General features: G+C 33.9%; 1 protein-coding gene across 1 annotated transcript; it reads right to left on the reverse strand.

The window, feature by feature from the left end:
* Positions 1-7,711: 7,711 nt before the first annotated feature.
* On the reverse strand, positions 7,712-20,199 carry LOC123535088 (uncharacterized). The gene is made up of 4 exons (XM_045317631.2): positions 18,945-20,199; positions 16,873-16,941; positions 14,582-14,785; positions 7,712-13,487 (listed from the first exon to the last, which is right to left on the reverse strand). Exons 1-4 carry the CDS (start codon positions 18,988-18,990, stop codon positions 12,637-12,639), a joined length of 1,170 nt encoding a protein of 389 aa, XP_045173566.2. The 5' UTR covers positions 18,991-20,199; the 3' UTR covers positions 7,712-12,636.
* Positions 20,200-20,574: the final 375 nt, after the last annotated feature.

Consider the following 20,574-nt stretch of genomic DNA (forward strand, 5'->3'; position numbering starts at 1 on the left):
ATAACATGACAAAGTAGGGATAGCGTTAAATTGGGAACTTCAAAATTTCAAAGAACTACTTTCTAGGATACAACGACCCGGAAGTACTTCTATACCGGGGTGACACCTAAATTCTGTTGACGGAAGTGAAGAAGTAACTGTACAAATATGGCGGCGCCAAAATGATTTCTCTTCCACACTCTTTTTTTGATACGTTTGTCAAGGAAACAGGTCATACTATCTAGACACCTTCCTCCGTGGACTGAGTTAAAGCTATCTTTTTTATTTCAATTAAAACAATAATTTCAAATAAAGCATCAAAAGTGCTGTAATTTCACAGCCCCTTGAACATTTTCTAACCTTTACGTGATGCCACTGCAATTAAACTAAGCTATAATAGTTTGTTACATAGCCGAGTATTATCAAAACTAGATATTAAGGCCCGTTGCCGCCGATATAGAAACAGTTTAGTGAAAAGCTTTATTGCTTTTCTTGCATTGCACAGAGTGTTCATTATTAGCACTAAATAACCTTCCGTATTTAAGTTATGTTCACAAAATAGACACTTATGACTGTGTTTTTGCCCCGATTAATTTACGGTGACTTCAAATGGAATTACGATGTTTACAGAAGAAAACAGGTAAGTTCGTGTATTAAATATCAGTTGCTTACAAAGTAACGAAGGTCTAGGCAGTACGTTAGTAGGTTAAAATCTGACAACAACCGTCACATATTCATCATTTTTATAATAGTTTTCGTTTTAGTTGTACATTTTGTAAATGATATAAAGCCCGTTTTACATCAGAAAATAGCAAAATAGTCAATGCATATTGCCAAGACAATACGCTGGGGTTTTCGAAAAAATAAATGCATTGTTTACAAAAGGGTGAAAGGTCAAAACATTAGAAGAGACAAATGTTATGTTTTTGACGACCTTGACAGAGATGTAGTTACAAAAACAATTAAGGTAGTTCTGCACGTTCGAATAAAAAATATCTACAATGATGTAGAAGTTGATTAAACCCTGATTTTTTCAAAACTAAGACAATACTTAGAAAATTCAGCAAATAAAAAAGATCGTTCTTAGTGCTCAGTATTCTATGACCACCCTAGCACGATTAGCAACCAAAATATCTGGGCCGCCAGAATCACCACAAAAAGGGTGTAGTTCATGGCCGTTTTGGTGCCTAAATTTTATTGTAAATCAGTGATCGGTGTTCTAGGACCATCCTACATGTAGCATGAATGCAACCAAAAACTTCCGGGTCGACAAAATTACCGCAAGGATAGCAACGCGAAATTCAGAAGCTATCCAGATAAGCTGAAAATGAAACATCTGGCAAGTTGCAGAGATTACACATTTTTAGCTGAAGAGAACGAAGGCGAAAATTCTCAACAATTTCTCTTGTACGCAATAGAAAAACTAAATCAAACAGACAGAAGATTGGAAGTAGCAGACAAAAGTTACGCAAAATATATATATAGGTGTCTAAATGAAGCTTAAATTACATTATGCCATACCGAAATGCACCTGAAAGGTGTGTTGAGGGGCACTAAATATTTTATAAAATAAAATTCGTCCAAAGTAGATATTTTATAAACAACACCTCACTTAATCAAATGTTCCTTGTAAACAGCCTGCGATAATTGCCTCGATCGCAGTTTGCAGTGACAGATTTAATATGTCTAAACCAATGCATGACAAATGTACACCATCTTTTCTATATAGACCCGGACAATCTAATGAAATTTCAGAATTCTTTAGCCAGCCGCCTCCCAGGACTAAAGTTTTGTGCGCAGCAGCTTGATTTATTGCTTTTCTAATGTTTTCTGCTGTTGTTAAACAGAAATATGATTCCACTTATATCTCGGTAGAATATTCGACCAAATAATGCTTAGCGATGGCCCTGCTAAGGCTTTTAATGTTTCTAAGTTGTTCTTGATAGTACTTAATAAAGGTCCTTTCTGTAACTCACCAATTGAATTTCCGCCGCAGTGTATAATTACGGCATCAGGTAAGTATTTTGCAATAGGAAGCTTTGACGTCAATAGCGGTAAAACTTCTGCCCATTTCATGCCCCGCCTAGTCAACCAAGTTATTGTGCACTTCTGCTGATCAAGGCCTAGATTCACAGACAACCTTTCTTCGGCTCTTTTTTGGCCCAATACATGATGGATGAACCAATAATCCATATAGCTGAAATAATTTAAAATAACGCCAGAATACCTGTAAATACTGTTAAATAGTAAGTTACTTACGAATGTAAGAAAGGTATGATTTTGATGTCCATCTGCCTTTTTTCATGATCACTTCATGCGGAACACCTTGAGAGTCTTGGTAGGTAGCTGCACCTATTCGGAAACTATGTGAAAGCAGTCTGTTTGCTGGTAGACCTAATTTGAGCATGCAACGTTTTAAAATTTCTGAAAACTGAACTCTAGTTACTGGTTTGCCGTTTGCATGACAAAAAAGGAATTCTGATTTGGGTTTAAGATTTAAATATTCAACCACCGCTTTCATTCATACGAAGCGACTGAATAGAGATAACTTGAGGTGAGCCAGTTTGATTGTTTTTGGACTGTCTCAGAAGTATTTCAAGCGACTGATTTCCTTTCGACATGTCCAGTTTTATGTCATCAAATTTAATAGGACGGCCACTGAAATGAGTACTAGAAGTCACCAGCTAGCTAACGCGGAACAACCCAAAGAATGCAACTAGAAATATAGCACGAAACAATCTAGTTTCATAGAGTGAGTTACATATTGATTGTAAAATATCATAAAGATCACTTAGGACTTTAATTGTAATCGGTAATCTATTGTCTAGAGTATCTGCCTTTTTCCGCCTAAAGCCATCCATTATCTTTTTTGAAAATAGAATGATTTTGTTGGACCTTCCCAACTGTGAATTTTATGAACATAAGAAATAGCTGCAACATAGGCTGATGCAGTTTTGAAAGTAAGACTTTTCTGAAATAACCATGCTATATAAAGGGACAGAACCCATGGCTGAATTGGCCATGAATAAGCAATTCCATTCGCTGAAAGAGCACAAAGCTGTCTTATAAGCTATTTTAGTATTGTCTGCTAAACCCGCGCTTGCCAGTGACCTCGCTAACTGCCAAATGTGTCTAACAGATGCGACGGCACGAGATCCGGAAATCTGTTCGCCTCTGGAGCAAGTGTCCTGAAACGCTGAAATTCAAGCATTGAAAGTGCATCTGTTATACCATTATAACATCCTGGAATATGTTTACATTTAAACATGATATTGAACTTTAAACATTGTAGAACGAATTGTATAATTAAAAACATCACCGGTTTTGACTTACTAGTCATGGAATGTTTGATATGGCAAACTGACATATTGTCTGTTCTGAACAAAATTTTCTTATTTTGTAATTTAGTTGGCCATAGGAAAACAGAAGCAGTTATTGGAAACGTCTCCATGACTGTTATATCATCCGTTAGACCATTTTCTTTCCCTGCCTTAGGCCAAATACCATATGCCCAACTACCATTGAAATAAATTCCATAACCAGTGCCTGAACTATCAGTAAATAACTAATTCTTGACTATCAAGCCAGACTCCTTCGTGAATAACTGAGACGCCATAAAAATCTGACAAAAAAGCTAGCCGAGAATTTAAGTCTTCTTTTACATCCTTAGTTATCCTTAAATGATGGTATTTTTCAGAAACAAGCCCCGAGGTCAGATCAATGAGCCTCCTCAAAAACGGTCTTCCCATTGGAACTGCTTTACAAGCAAATGACAGGCTACCTGTTAAAGATTGTACCTGACGTAACGTTGATTTGGCTTTTCCCAACATGCACTTAATTTTTTCGACTACATGTAGTTCTATCAATTTTTCAAAAGGAACTCTAATAACCATTTTTTCTGAATCTACTTCCAGACCCAACAAAACAAGTACTGTAGTTGGGTTAACCGTTTTGTCCATAGCTAGAGGTACATTCAAACCCCTGCATAGCTGAAAAAAGTTTTCCAGTAGTTTATGACAGTCTTTTGTTTTTACTTTGCCTCCAAATAAAAAATCATCTAGATACTGTTTAACTTAGTTAGATTTTGACCTTTCTTTAACAGCCCATTCTAAAAAAGTTGAAATTTTTTCAAATGTAGCACAGGATATAGAAGCGCCAAAAGGAAGGCATTTATCAAAATAGTATTTACCCTCATGTTTTATACCTAACAGTTCATAATCATTTGGATTATCGGCAATAATCTAAAAGCCGATTGTATATCTGTTTTTGCTAACAAGGCATTCTTTCCTAATTCTTTAAGCATATTTACAGCTTTGTCAAAATGTGTGTACTGAACTGAGCTGAGCTCGTGTGGTATGAAATCATTCACCGATGTATTTTTTGGAAAGCTCAGGTGATGAATAAGCCTAAAGTCATTACCTCATTTTTTCTCTATCATTCCTACTGGAGAGACTCGAAAATGTTTAAACGGTGGCTTTTCAAAAGGGACTGCAACTCTTCCGGCCTCAATTTCTTTATATAGTTTTTTAAAGACAATATTCTGAGCTGAAAATGAGGTCCTATGGCCGTAATAATGCAAGGAAACCCCTAGAGAAAAGCCGTTTATTAGTTCTTTAGCAATTAATTTATCTGGGTTATCAAAAAGTTCTTGGCTAAGGGCGTCTACATTTATAGCCGAATAACCTAACTGCTTCTCATTTGGTTTTTGCGAAACGTTTTTTTGGCCTGGTTTTGTTCTTGCGCGAAATGTATAACACTTAAATTTCGGATGCTGACCGCCACAGTTTAAACATGCATGCCGAAACCTACACTGAGGAAAAGTACATGTGCCCTGATAAAAACCTAACGCATTCTGTAAACTGGCGAGCACTACTAGGAAGAGTGCTATTAGATTGAACAAACCTAGTCTTTGACGGAGCACTGAACTATGGTACTACAGACATTGTCATGACATTTAGCCATAATTCACTATTTATCTTTGACTAAGACTGCATGCAATTTTCTTGGCGAAGCCTAAATTGCTCGTCATATATTCTCCAAGCAAAGTCTTGTCTACGAAAGCCTGCTTGGCGGATAGTAGCTATATACGACAGAAGTTCAGAGCACGCTTCAGGGTATCTAACTAGATATCTATCCATGAATATAAGAAAGGCATCTGTCCATTGCTCAATATTTTTAACTTTGTCAGAAATGCATTTTTCTCGGGTTTCTAAAACCCTTCTGATGATAAAACTATGCGCATTTCGTTATGAGCAGACAGATCAGAAGAAGACTTTTACAGCATAGCCAAATTTATGTACTTTCCCACCAAAATCTTTTCTTTTATATGTAATGGAATTTGGGCACTAACACGGTCATTTACGGTAGACAGAATTGAAACATTTGCTTCTGAAGCAAGGTATGGAAAGTTCTGCCCTAAACTTTGTTGGTTGCTCAAACAGTGCTCTGAATTCCGTTATTATGAAAGTTACTATTACTGTCTGGATTCAGACTAAATGCATGAACAAGAGACTCAACATGATTAGGCAAAAAGTCTTGGTCTTGACCATCTGCATTTTCTGTCTGCATACTGGAAGAGACAAGCTGGGGATGGGGTCAGCTGGTGCTTGAGGTGGTAAATTGCCATCTTCCTCACGATTCCTCTGTTGCTGAAGAGCGTTCTGCACTTCCGCCCTTCGTGCGGCTCCCCTCACTGGCGCTCTATCCCTTTCACGCCTACCGGCCACATGGTCAACTCTTCTATCTCTCCTCCTCGCGCATGCCTGCCTTGACATGTTAAATTCCTATGAGAAAACTTCAGTGGTAGCAAAATGAATTGCTGAAAGAAACTACAAAACTACAATTTAATAGCTAAAATTCAACAAATCAATTACCTGAACGCAAATTATACCACGCGGCTATTTTTTTAAAACGAATTCTTAAAATATTAAAACTATATTCTTTTATCTGATGTGTACTCTACGATATCGCCAGCAGAAAAGGACACTAGATTAACTGTAACGATCCCATGTCAAGCACGGGAAATTTACTCGAGTTGTATACAATAAAATCCTTACAATCCGTACTATCCCGGTTAGTTACATGTTGGGGCGATTCCGGTACCCAGTCACCGTAAACGAATAAAACTGGTCACCAAAAATAACTGACATTTATTTCTAAGAGGACATAAATGAATTTATCGCAGTTACTGAAATACCTTCAGACGAGTTAAAATCTATCAGAAGTTAATCGAATTTAACCGTGATTGCAATTTAAGTATATATACTCAAATTAACAATACATTTTTTTTAATTTATTTTATAAAAGTGCGTCTCCATAAAGGCAATCTGTAATCTAGCCTAAAACTGCTGTTCTTGTCACATTTCGGGGATGTTTTACTAGAAGAGTAAACGTTTGTTATCAGAGAGATTCTCATGCTCATGTGCTGTTAAAACGCCCGAACTAGACCAGGCATGAACCTAAAACGAACCTGTAACGGATAATTCAAAAGAAAATGCCGTCAACATGAACAAACAGTGCTGACATTCCCACGCATTTCATGAACATTTAATGACGGACACTGTATTAAGTTTTCGTATACACGTTTTACGCTACAAGAGCGGGTTCTGACACCAACCAATGATGAATCCTTCAGGATTCTGCTAGATATTATAACACGAAAAAAAAACATGTCTTAGCCCAACATTCCTCTTACATAAAGAAGGAGTCCATTCTGTTTAGTACATTGCCTTTCAAAACTGATATATTTAACCTTTACCCTGCTAAATTTCCATAATGAACTTGTCCAACTTTCAATTTGGACAGTACCAATAACTGTTAAAGGAGTGCTTACCAAAACGATACTGACTGAATGGCGAACAGTGTAGATCATTATCAGCAGGTTGATCATGATCCACACTGGCCGCAAAGGCAGAATCAATTGTGTCCAGCATGATCATGGTTAAGGACTCGCATAATTCTATTTGTATCTGTTTAAATTTTTTTATTCAATGATTTTAAAAACAATTTATCATAATGCTTGAAACCCAAGCAAGACAATTGAGTATTGCCGTATTCGAACAGATAATGGTCAAACAATAAACGATATTACATCATGTATTTCCACAACAAGGAGAACAATAATATCCGTTTACGTACTGATCCATCTAGAAAACAACATTTTATTATATAAGGGATAATTGACTCTGATGTGGCATTTGTGCTATTGCGATTGCAATGAATTTCAGGGCGGCATTAATGTACACTATAAACTAAGGTTAAACTTAACCCTAACCTTTATTTATTTATTTTGTTGGGTTTAACGTCGCACTGACACAACAACAGGTTATATGGCGCCTTTCCAGCTTGATGGTGGAGGAAGACCCCAGGTGCCCCACCGTGCATTATTTCATCACGAGCACCTGGGTAGAACCACCGACCTTCCGTAAGCCAGCTGGATGGCTTCCTCACATGAAGAATTCAACGCCCCGAGTGAGGCTCGAACCCACATCGATGGGGGGCAAGTGATTTGAAGTACTCGGCCACGGAGACCGCCCCCAACTTTCCCCCAACCTTTAGCCAGTATATGGTATACATAATGTTTGCGATGCATTTCCTTTGGTTAGCTCAATAAGGCGGAAAGCAAATATTTGTCTATACATGTACACAGCGCTAAATTACATGTCTCAGAAACGACACAGAAGCCAAAAAGGGACAACTTGACACATTGCAAAAGGATGAAAAGGACACAGGCTTTACCACGTGCTACTTTTTCTTAAAAATGCATTAACCGTGTTCTTTAAAAGCTCTGTCAGTGCTAAAACATATCAAAAGAAAAAGGTCAGAATATTTTTAATGCACGAAATGTACATTTTGGTCAAACAAACACTCTAAGAAACGTGTTCTAAACTACATTTGTATATACTGCTTTGAAAATGCTAACAGAAAGTGACAAATGATAACATCACTTCGTCTACAGAATTTAATATTCTGAACGTTTGGAAATGCCGAAATTTATTACACAACAAAGGATATCTTCGACGATACTTTCTTACAATTACTTGAGCGGCTTAAGATGTGTACAACCTGGAAATATTTGCCAAATTATATATATGATGCTTTCAAAAAATATGCTGCAAAATATTTGAAAAAAAGAGAAAAGGTTGATTTGATATACTGTTCATGACGGCCCCACTATATTATTTAGGTGTCCATGGTAACAGAACATGTACTGATGAGTAAAGATATTTTTTTAAAAAAGAGATATTAGAACAGGGAACCTTTGCAGTGAATTTGGTAAATACAACCCAGTCTGACTCAATAGAAGAAATGTGGAAATATGTGGTACCAGTCGGAAACCAACAATTAATGTTGTTGAAACAGTCTTATCAAATTATTCCCCTTCATTCGAGTATGCATTCAAATGGGACCTTTAATATATAATTATATATATTTGTCAGTTACTCAGCTAGTACAATGTCTGCACGTATTGCATTATTGTCATCATCATCATTTAACAGAACAATGTAAACAACAGGCATGATGTTTTAACAATAACTTTATAGACTCATTTGCAGTGTTAATAAAGAAAAAAAGACACACAGACTATAACGGTTAACACAGTATAAACAGTGAATTCTCTTATATGGAAAACGAAAAAAAAATACAAGAGAGAAATTGAATACGCAAAACATGTAAGATAAAAGGAAATACCTCTAACTAGTCATCAATTTCTTAAACAAGATTTTCAGTTGGGAGTGACCAACTGTACCCAAACAATTGACTGCATAGTATTTCGGCTTGAAAAAAAAACATGTCAGAAAAATTTGATATCTGTCTTCAAACAATATACCTATTTATGTGCAGCAGCAGATCTTAAAGAGTCATAAGGACCATATATGTAATGAAGCTGCTACATCTGTATGAACATTAAAGGGCAAGAAATGCCTGACAATAACGGTTAATTTATTTGAAAGTCATCCTCAAGCCTTTCATAACGCTGACAGAATTTTTACAATCGGGCCACTACTGAAAAAAAATGACAGCTTGATATTTAAGAAAACGACTGATCATAAAGGCAGCCATTTTAGTATTTACGTACTGTTGAATTCGTTATTTAGCAAAAAAAAAATTGGATAGATAAATGTCGTAGGTTTCTTGAGTGTAAGATGTAAAACATGGTAATTTATTTTAATATAGGTGGAAATGTAGAGAATTGTTTTAAAAATATAAGTAACGTTTAGTTCAAATATGTATCTAGAAATTTAATAAATCTGCCAGTTCGTTCTTTCTTGTGGCCACCATTTTGATCAAATATTTAAATGCAGCTCATAACTTTCTCATTTTAAGCCAATTTTTAAAATTCATTCACTTCTTTAAATGATTTAAGAAATTAGCAGACAGAATTAGACAGATGCCTTATGTGTTTTCAACATAAAATTAAAAGCATTGAACTTAAAATTCCATAATATTTTAACTTAAAAACAGATAAAACTGCTGTTCAAAGAGAGAATGTGCGCAGTTACATTGTTTTAAAAGCAATGCTTTCAATGTTGCATATGAACAAAATATGTCAGAGCCCTAAAGCGAGGAAATAAAAGTTACTTTCTTCTATGTTCATCAAATGTCCAGACGTATGACAAATGCATAAGATAACAATAGCCAAAAATAGAAAATAACAAGAAAGTAATATGAACAGCCGCATTGCAGTCAGTCATCATGACCTTTTAAACTGTTCATATAATACAGAGAGTAAGCTCTAAGGCATTCTATTTCCCATTAGTAACCTATATCTTAAAGAAGCTACAGGCTTCTTGGTCATCTTTGTTTTACTTGTTTGAGATCTTAAAATGATCTTTGAAATTTCAAAAAAGAATGTGTAGATTTATATACTTTCAAAATATAATAAAGAACAATGACACTCTACTATATACAGGGGTAAATGAACATATAACACCATCCTGTAATGGTATTTTTTCTGGTTTAAAATGAACAAACAATTATCTATAAGATTGTCATTTAGCCTGAGACAAAACAAAAAAGTGGACACGAAAGAAAAGGTTAAGTAGCATAAAATAACTCTTGGCAGCTTTTTTTAATGTTATAATATCTGAACAATGCAATGTCTAATAAAATTAAAGGAATACTCATTAAGATATCACAGCGTTTCATGTTTCTTTTTTTTTAACAAAATCTGAATGTGTAGAAAATTAGATGTTTAAATCACCTAGAGTACGCAAACAGGTTTTACAGGATGAACTTAAGCTATTATATTTTATTGTCCAAAGGTTTTTAATATACGATAAAATAAATAATGGTCATCATTATTATTCAGTCAAAATAAACTAAACGTAAAACAATACTATAAACACATGAGAACATCATACGAGATATAAATGTACAAAATATTTATAAATCAATTTTGAATTTAACTGTACTAATACAGCGGCAGTACAAGTTCAAAATAATTTACTGTTCAGGTAAATGGAATAAAACGCCAATTATTGAACTGTACAAGTAATATACATAGTATTAACAGAAAACATATCAAAACATTTTGCTGTACAGGTAATATAACGGAAATGGAAAATTCAAAATAATTATCTGTAAAAGTATTTATAACGGAAATGGAAATTCAAAACAATTACCTGTAAAAGTATATATGACGGAAATGGAAATTCAAAACAATTACCTGTAAAAGTATATATGACGGAAATGGGAATTCAAAACAATTACCTGTAAAAGCCTTTAAAACGGAAATGGAAATTCAAAACAATTACCTGTAAAAGTATATATGACGGAAATGGAAATTCAAAACAATTACCTGTAAAAGTATATATGACGGAAATGGAAAATTCAAAACAATCATTACCTGTAAAAGCATATATAACGAAAAGGAAATTCAAAACAATTACTTATACAAGTGATATATCGGAAAATGAATTTCAAAACAATAATCTGTACAAGCAATATAGCAGAAATCAAATTACTATGAAAATTAAATGTATTTTACTCTACAGGTTAAACAGTGTTTGAATGCTTTGGAAATTAAAAATATTTAACTGTACAAGAAATATAACAGAGAAATACGACAATTTAAAATATTTAACTTCATGGTACAAGTAACATAATGAGAATGATTCTTTTTACTAATTAATTGTACGCTATATTAGGCAAATTCAAAATATTTAACAAGCGATGAAACAACCGGCAATGAAAATTACAATTGGCGTATAAAACACTCTTTGGATACACACTGTAATTCAGAATAAGAAAAGTGCAACTACTGTCTACAGTTCATCGATAACAAATGTGACAAGTACAGAAATGAATCCGACATACCAATTACAGAATGTCGTAATATCCTGTCTGCCAATCTCTAAGATAGATATAACTTGCTTGTAATAAACATTAGAATATTTTTTCTCTAAAATTACAACACGTAAAAACTTTTTAAAAATGCAGATGTCTTTAAAATGTATTTTGGTACTTGTTACTGGTGCAGATGATAAGTTCTGCTCGAACAGAGTATAGAGGGCGCGGACGATAGTATGTATTTTCACTACAGTTCATGAACAGGCTCAGTCAAACTCAGCCTGAAACATTTTCATATTTGCGGTGCTGAGCGACCTGTGGTGTTCACATGCTTTTATCTTAAGAATTGAAGGATTACTTATATATTAATGAATTCAAATTAGAAATTCAAATACATGATATGCTCGTGAAAGTTACCCAGTATAAGATATAGCATACAAAATAGTTTGTATAATGATGAATGATGCAGTTGAATTGTTTAAGAGTACTCGACATAAAGATAAATACGTATTTAGCATTCTCAATATTTATCATTCACCAAGTGATGACAATATCACATACAATTCATAAACAATATGTAAAAGGTTGGCAGACGTATAGGCTTCTCAAGATCTATCGCCAGGGTGGGTTTCTAGGCATCTGTAGACTTATAGGTTCCACCGGCGGCTGAAAGGAGACCGGCTGTGTTCGGTTAATCAACACCAACAACTGAAACTCATTTTTGACATGTGTAAAGCCAACACATATATTGCGGCTACCAGCAAGTTATGTTTATAACAAAATTATTGATCGATTAAGTATATCATTCTGGACTATATAAAGGAACAATCTTAGAAAGACTGAAGAAGCTGAGATTCAGACAGACAATAGAAACACATGAACAACCAGCAACCTCTTAACCCTTACCCTGCTAAATTTCTATAATGAACTTGTTCATCTTTCAATTTGGACAGTACCAAAGGGGTGCTTACCAAAAAGATACTGATCGAATGGCAAACAGTGCAGATCACGATCAGACTGCACGGATATGCAGGCTGATCATGATCTACACTGGTCGCAAAGGCAGAATCAGTTGTGTCCAGCATAATAAGGGTTAATTTATATTTGACATAGGACGGAAAAGTCCTGAGAACGCAGCTACCTCGAACTGCAATCCCTTAATTTCAACGTATGACGTTTATTTTTTTTTCTCAAATGTTCTGCGTTTCCCTAAGTTTCCCTCAATCAATTCATGTTTTGTAAAATTATAAATAATATCTGTCATTTTGTATGGGTAATTAAAGCAATATATTTCACTTGCATTTTCGACATTATTTAATGCCACTCTTCAACACGTGGATATATATTCTCCAGTCAAACGAAGTTTTAAGCATTGATAAGCAAAAACTGATCTTTGATGGATGAAAATCTATGATAAACAAAATGACAAAAGTAGATTATCCCAAATATTACGCATACCCAGTCTATTACAACTACCGCCAGAGAGAATCTTAAAATATGTATATCACATGTTATACAGAGTGTGTCTTGACTAGATTTTTCAGAAAACAGTGAGCTGTCTACACTCTCACTATGAGCCTTGTTTACCCTGATTTCCTGTATGGTTAATTGATCTCCACTTTTCCCAACGTCTGTCGTTCTCTTAGTGCTTACATTGTTATTCTTAATTTTTGTTACTATCTTAGAAACTGTGTCGTCTTTCATAATTTCGTCTTTGTTACCCTGAGTTTGATGGATTTTGTCATTAGCGTTCTTGTCGTTTCCATGCGCATTCAGAAAACCTTCATCACTTTGTATTTTACCTTCTTCATCTTTAAAAATTGGATCCTTTTCTGCAACATCTTCATCTGTATGCTCAGTCGGCTTACTCTGCAACGCACTGTTTTCATCAAGCGTCGTATTTACCAGTTTTGCGTTTTCAATTATTTTCCTGTCAGTCTTATAGATGTTTTGGCTATCTTTTTTCACACCTTCATATTGGTTTTGGTTTCTTTCTGCATGCTTGTCATCCTGTATATTGACGACAGTAGCGTTAGTTATCGGAAAATCAGTGGCAGATTGTAATAAGTTCCTTTGATTATTGAGATATTTTGACTGGACAGATCCATTTGGAGTGGGCGTTGTCGTAAACTTAGGAAGTGCACTAGTCCCTGCCCCTTTTGGTGTCGGAATGTTACAAATATTCCCACTCCAGGTTGTCACAACCAGGTATGTGCCTAAAAACAAATAACTACTGTTAAGTTGCATTTAATTAATCAAAACATAAATATAAATGATGTTGTTTTTTTAATTTATATGTTAGAAGATTCACAGAAGCTATATAACGTATAAATGTCGCCTTTTGTGGTTGTACGCCGTAGTTAAAAAAATATATTATGTTATGAACCGTTTTATAATATCGTCTCCTATTACGATGTAGGTTTCATTTTTTACAGGAAATTCTCGCATTCAAGCGTGTTATTAGCGCCAATAACTTCAGACTGGCGCAGACTGTCTTCAGTGTTTACTTGCACGACCAGTAAGATATGTATATACTGACAAATACAATAAAAGTTTGATTCCAAGATTATAGGAAATGTGAAGTCCCTTGTCGATTATATCAAATCAATTCCTACATAAATGGTAATAATGCTAATACACTGTTTACAATCTAACATCATAGCATTGATTTTACGTCCTCTGAAGAGGACAATTTAGCTAAAGTGAGCTTATCTCACTAGAAAGAGGTACAAACAATCACATTAGTGTTAACCGAGCTGAGCAGTGAGAAAGACAACACTTTTCAGACATTTTGCAAAGGAATGCTGGTTATATGTTTACTAAGACACCATAAATGCTTTATAATATTCCATTCACAAAGTGAAATTATCAAAATATTTTTAAAAATGTACAAAAAATAGCTGCAATTTACAATGGAAAATGCCCCGTCACAATCGTTGTTGACGGTTAATTCAAAACTAAGCAAGATATTCTGAAAATTCAAAAATTTAAGAAGTCCATATTCCAACTTGTAGTGCACAGTATTTTGCCAGCAAATATGTCTTTATTTAGTTTTCAACGAAAAGGTAAATGACACTGTTTTCAACTGTTAATTGGCTTATTAAGGCTTAGAATTACGCTTTGAGAAACAAAAATCAAACAACACCAAATACATGCAGTTCAATTTTCATGTTAAACAACTCTTTCTTTCTATGATTTGGTGTTGTTTGATTTTTGTTTCTCAAAGCGTTATTCTAAGCCTTAAAGATAACTTGCAGAAACTTCAAGCTACTGTGATACATTATATGCAGATCAATCACTTAATGCATACCGGCCACAAGCCATGCAAGGTTGACCATCACTCCCACTACGGTGGTAACAAGCGTTATTTTCATAGACCATCTTTCCTTTTCCGATGCTGGTCCACTATCATATGGTTGTCTCAGTACGCTTAACAATACAGGGAGACAACCACTTACAATAATATACACTGGGATCATCTCCTTCGAAGGACACTTGCTCACATACTCGGAACCTGAAAAGAAAAAAAAGTGTAATAAAGACAAAACCTGGGCAGGGAAAAGGTTATTTGTTCAACAAATAATCAAGGCCTTTGAGTGGATTGTCCTGTAATTTATCACGGTTCAGAGTTCAGATACGCAGGAATTGAACCATGTGGTCGTTAGTCCGAGTTTGTTTAATATCTAAGCATTTAAACTATGAACCGTGGTAAAAAGACGACAAACCACAAGAAGGCATTGATTCTGTTCATCCTTACATGCACATTGAAATATTATTTTTAAAATTATGCTGGGAATCATTTATTTGAGTAGTAATATATCGGACATCATGCGGCAATCTGACGTCATAATGCTCTCTTACTGATTCGTGCGTCAGCCGCTTCTTATCGCAGAAATACAGAGCTGTTTAACTAGCAATCAAATCGAGGTATGTTTGAACGAACGTTAATGCCATCAGTGTTATTTACCATTTTAATATATCTTAACCTTTAGCCTGCTGGCGGCAAGAGATTTTGCCTTTGCGACCAGTGCAGACCAAGATCTCGTTATTCATTCAGTAAATTTTCAGTGAACACCCCTTCAAATAATATATAGTACTGCCAAAATTGAATGATGGACCAGTCAATTTAAGAAAGGAAACAGAGTATCAGTTAACCTAAAAATAACATTGACAAATACAACTGTTACTAATAAACTTTGATAATGTGGCAGTTGACCTAAATACAATCGACACTGTTTATTTTCCGATACAGGTAAATCCAATATTTGTTTTACAATGGATCTATGACAGATTATCACTGAACACCCCTGGACTTACTGGATTCAACTGCCACATTATCAAACAACTATTACTCTGCAAGTTAAAGGCAACAAACAAAATTTTATGCCCGCTTCCATAAACTTTGAGTGTTAAATTATAGGTAAATACACGTTTTTTATCGTACATATAATTGCAAGTAGCTAGGCAAATTTGAAAACAATTGTCCAAAAGATGGGTTAAACGTGACAAGCAATGGATAAAACATTTATTCTGAAATGTCTTAGAAAGAAACGTATCATCACATATATCTGGTATAAGTTCTTAGACCGATCCTTCTACACAGTAATACGAAACAAAATAACTAATTGAAAATTGATCGAGTTACTTTAACGTATCCAAGGAAATGACACAAATATATTAAAACGATTATTATGAATTAATATCGCAGCCAGACTTTGATTTATGATTTGTAAGAAAATTAGTGTTATGTCTAGGTAGTGCCGATCATGCTGCTCATGTATTCGTGGATAAAAAAATCTTCTGCCAATGGTTTTATATAAAGTGCATATAACAATTATATGGAGATGGCTTTAACAAATTATGTGAAAATATAATTTATTACATACATCTAAAAAAAACGACAAATGGGTTTAATTGTCCCTAACTGTTAATGCCTATGACACTTTACAAGTCACGTTACTTGAATTTCTTTTCATTCTAAAGAATAAGCTGTAAAGCAGACATTTAAAAAAAACAAGCGCAAGGACTTCAATACTCAGCAGTTCTTGTTTTGTTCTTTGTCACGAAAACCTATATCATTAATTGTGTTTGTGTGTTGGTGTTTTGCCACTGATAATTCCAAGGCGGTGCTCCACCTTTTTCCTTACATTACACGTGTTTTTCTTGTTTATCTTGTCTTTATGTGCTATTCTGTTTATGTGTTTTTGTGTAGATGTCTATGTCTTTTTGTGTTACTTCGTTTATGTCTGTTTGTGTTGAGGTCTACACGCCCATACATACATTACTGTATATGGTTTTGTTTAAGAGAGGATGCAATCATGATTGCGGTAAATCCTATATGATACTTGTTTTTATTTTCGGATGTGTCTACATGTACAACAAAATTGAAAAAGAATTCGTTTTTCCACATGAAATGATGTAAATGTACTTGTCAATGACATAGCGACACATATAATGGCTCTCAGTAGATTCATGCAGTCATAAACTTACGTCGTTTGTGGAAGAATACTTTAGCTGTTTTGTGCGATATCGCTACCGAGAAGACAAATACAATTTGATGTAATTAACATGTCAGAACTTTATCTCTGTATTGAAACATACCAACTATAATCTTCGTTACAGAAAATCCTACACACAGGACAAGTACAAGAAACAGGAAACATCCATGTCCTGAAATAAAACAAAAAGACATTCAATATGCGACAAACAAGGGTTTGGAATAAATGGTTCAGGAAAAAAGGTTATATTGGTTACTGGCAAAAATGTAGCAACTTTAGATTTAGATAACATTATCATATTAATCAGAGTCGTCAACATAAAATTTCTCAAAAGAAATAAAAAAAAAACGTACTGAAACATTATTTTATTATGAAATAAACATTTTATCGATATTTGATAATTCCCTATTTGTATATCTGCAAGAACGTTTAATATCTAAAATTATGTGTTGTATGATAATTCTACAATGTTATACAAATAAAAATAAAATACGGTTCTTTTAACATTACTTATAGTTTGGTTTGCAATATCACATGGTTCTTTTAATATTACCTATAGTTTGGTTTGCAATATCACATGGTTCTTTTAATATTACCTATAGTTTGGTTTGCAACATCACATGGTTCTTTTAATATTACTTATAGTTTGGTTTGCAGCATCACATGGTTCTTTTAATATTACTTATAGTCTGGTTTGCAATATCATATGGTTGCAATATCACATGTTTCATTTAATATTACCTACAGTTTGGTTTGCAATATCACATGGTTCTTTTGATATTACCTATAGTCTGGTTTGCAATATCACACGTTTCTTTTAATATTACCTATAGTCTGGTTTGCAATATCACATTGTTCTTTTGATATTGTCTATAGTCTGGTTTGCGATATTACTTGGTTCATTAAATATTACCTATAGTTTGGTTTTACAATAATACATGGTTCTTTTGATATTACCTATAGTGTGGTTTGCAATATCACGCGGTTCTTTTATATTACCTTTAGTCTGGTTTGCAATATCACATTGTTCTTTTGATATTGCCTAAAGTCTGGTTTGCGATATTACTTGGTTCATTAAATATTACCTATAGTTTGGTTTTATAATAATACATGGTTCTTTTGATATTACCTATAGTGTGGTTTGCAATGTCACGCGGTTCTTTTTATATTACCTATAGTCTTGTTTGCAATATCATGATATTTAGCATAAAGTATTTAATATGCCTTTTTGTGATATTTACTGATAGTTGATTTCTTATATTTTAACGACATCGTTCTGAAGGTTTGGTTATGAAACATATGACAAATATTTGTACATGAAAAGCGAAACTCCTTGGGCATACCACCAAAAGAGTTATTCAGATTCTACAACGTTTGCAATACTATTTCTACAATTTGTATTTTATTTATTATACTTAGTCCAAAGTCTGGTGCGATGGTAGTTCAAAACAATTCTTTAGCGTATCCCCACACCCTCTTATGTATAAGATTGGTCATAAAATCAATCTGCTAGATATTTAAAGGTGGACAGTCATATATAAGCAATTTTTACGTCCTAAATTATGTTGCAGATATTTTAAAGATCAAAAATTAAACGCCCTTACAAAGTGTCAGAAATATTTTTGAAATATATATATGATTTTGTTTGATAATATTTTGTACTTATCCCACGCCATCACTCTATCCTTCAATATGGCCGTATTCAAAAAGATCGGTTTTTCTTTATTTCAATATAATTTTTACATTTACATTTGCTTCAGAAAGATTTCGGGATATTTTAATAACTGGGTGTAGTTTCGAATTTCATTTAGACTTATTTCTAAAAATCTATCGTGGTTGTGCAGCCATCAACATAGGCATGAGCATCGCTATTAGATTTTGGCCAAATATATAATTATACAATAATATTGTTCTTATATTTACATTAGTATATTTATTCTAATTTATATAAAATGTATCAATTTATACCCATGCTTCTTTTTAATTTTCAAGACACATCAAGTGGAAATTTAAAAGATTTGTAGAACGTTATGTGAGCATAAAGTGCAAATAATGAGATGTTAATAGTTCGAACAAATCCATTACATGAATAACATCAGATGAATCTAAATCATCATAAGATATAGTTACTAAAGTGATTGTAAATATTTTAGAAATTATGTAACTGATACCTACCTACTGCAAATTTCATTGACGTTGAATTCCTCCGATTTCTAGCCATTCCGAAAATTTTAAATAACACTTAATTAAAAGTAATATTGCACGTCGAAGGTCATTCGTACTATTATTTCCTGTGTCTGGTAATCTTGATCAATGACGGTGCTTATTGATATTTAGATATTCATATTTTAACACATTGAGGTATCAGAGATATTTTTTAAACAAACACACAGCGCGTTCGAGTCAGGCGGTCGGAATGATCATGAAATTACTTTTATCACATATCTAGAATATCCATTTCGTGCCAACATTTCACCTCAATAAATTGGTTTCTGGTATCATTGTCAAAATTAATCAATATGATTTTGGCGCCAGACGAGTGTGTAAATGTCTTGATTGATGATTGGTAAATTTCATTTCCGCAAACAGACAAACCGATGCTGGTCACAAAATCCGAACGCAGACGAGAAAAACACAATTTGTATATAAACTGAGATTTTATTACATTGTATCGCTTTTAAGCTGAATTATTCAGAATAATGATAGTGTTTCTAGTAAATTGTATATTTCAGATCACAGGCCACAGAATAAAACGAAGCACTGAAATGTTCATGACAACATAAATTAATTTGGAGTCGCAGCAAATGAATTTTAAAATGTGCACTTTTTCATTAAAATCATTGAGTTTATTCGTCTTCACTAATGATCTCCGTGTCTTCGAGGACGATAAATTTCACATTTCTATATAGACTAATAATAGAAGCAAAGGTAAAATTCTAGTACACTGTACATATTCATATTCAGTATATATTTTATTCTTATAACAGAGACGAAAACTAGACTTTATTCCACCTGCCAAATTTAGGTCCCCTGTGCCACTCACAAAATTAGTCAATATAGTTCCGGCACCAGGATCTCATTGTATTATAAACACATGTTAATTTCACTACACAACTCCATGAAGTCTGGCACAGACGCGAATACATTGCAGAATATTCCTTTTCTTAAACAAGGGCAATTGTAATCCTTAACAGTGCTAAACCTTTGCTATATTTTCGCCTGAACAAATAGTTCCTTATGTTATTGATGATGTGGCACTAGTCGACATCAAACAGATCATTTTCCTCTTTTAAAAGGAATTGTCAATTTTTATTTCAGCAGAAAGAAAATTTTAATAGACTAATCATTTTAGATATTTAAATAAACCGTAATGTTTAAATAAAGTATTAAATGTATATTATAATGTCAAACGAGGTCGACCGTAATCCAACGCGGCATATATATTTTACTATAATACGTACTTGAAAAATCAATGAAACCAATCAATAGATTTTAAAGGTGGTTGTTTTGTTCTCCACTTTGGAAAATGGATTAATTAATCAGCACGGGGCGTCAGTCCTGCTTTGAATCAATTGTTTAGTTGTTTTAGTCTAAGCATCTTTCATGAAATATCCATATATCTGATCACACTTTGATGGAGGCAGATCCGAAATTCTTTTACATGTAGGCACGGGTGGAAATTTAAGTAGAACGATCAACTTTCTATTTGACAGATTGTTGTTTTCCTCATATGAAATAGTTGTAAACACATGCAAGGATTCAAACCAAGAGTGGTAATAGTTATGCATTATAAAGGATCTCCACT

This window comes from Mercenaria mercenaria, chromosome 12 (genome assembly GCF_021730395.1).
Source record: "Mercenaria mercenaria strain notata chromosome 12, MADL_Memer_1, whole genome shotgun sequence".
NCBI lineage: Eukaryota > Metazoa > Mollusca > Bivalvia > Venerida > Veneridae > Mercenaria > Mercenaria mercenaria.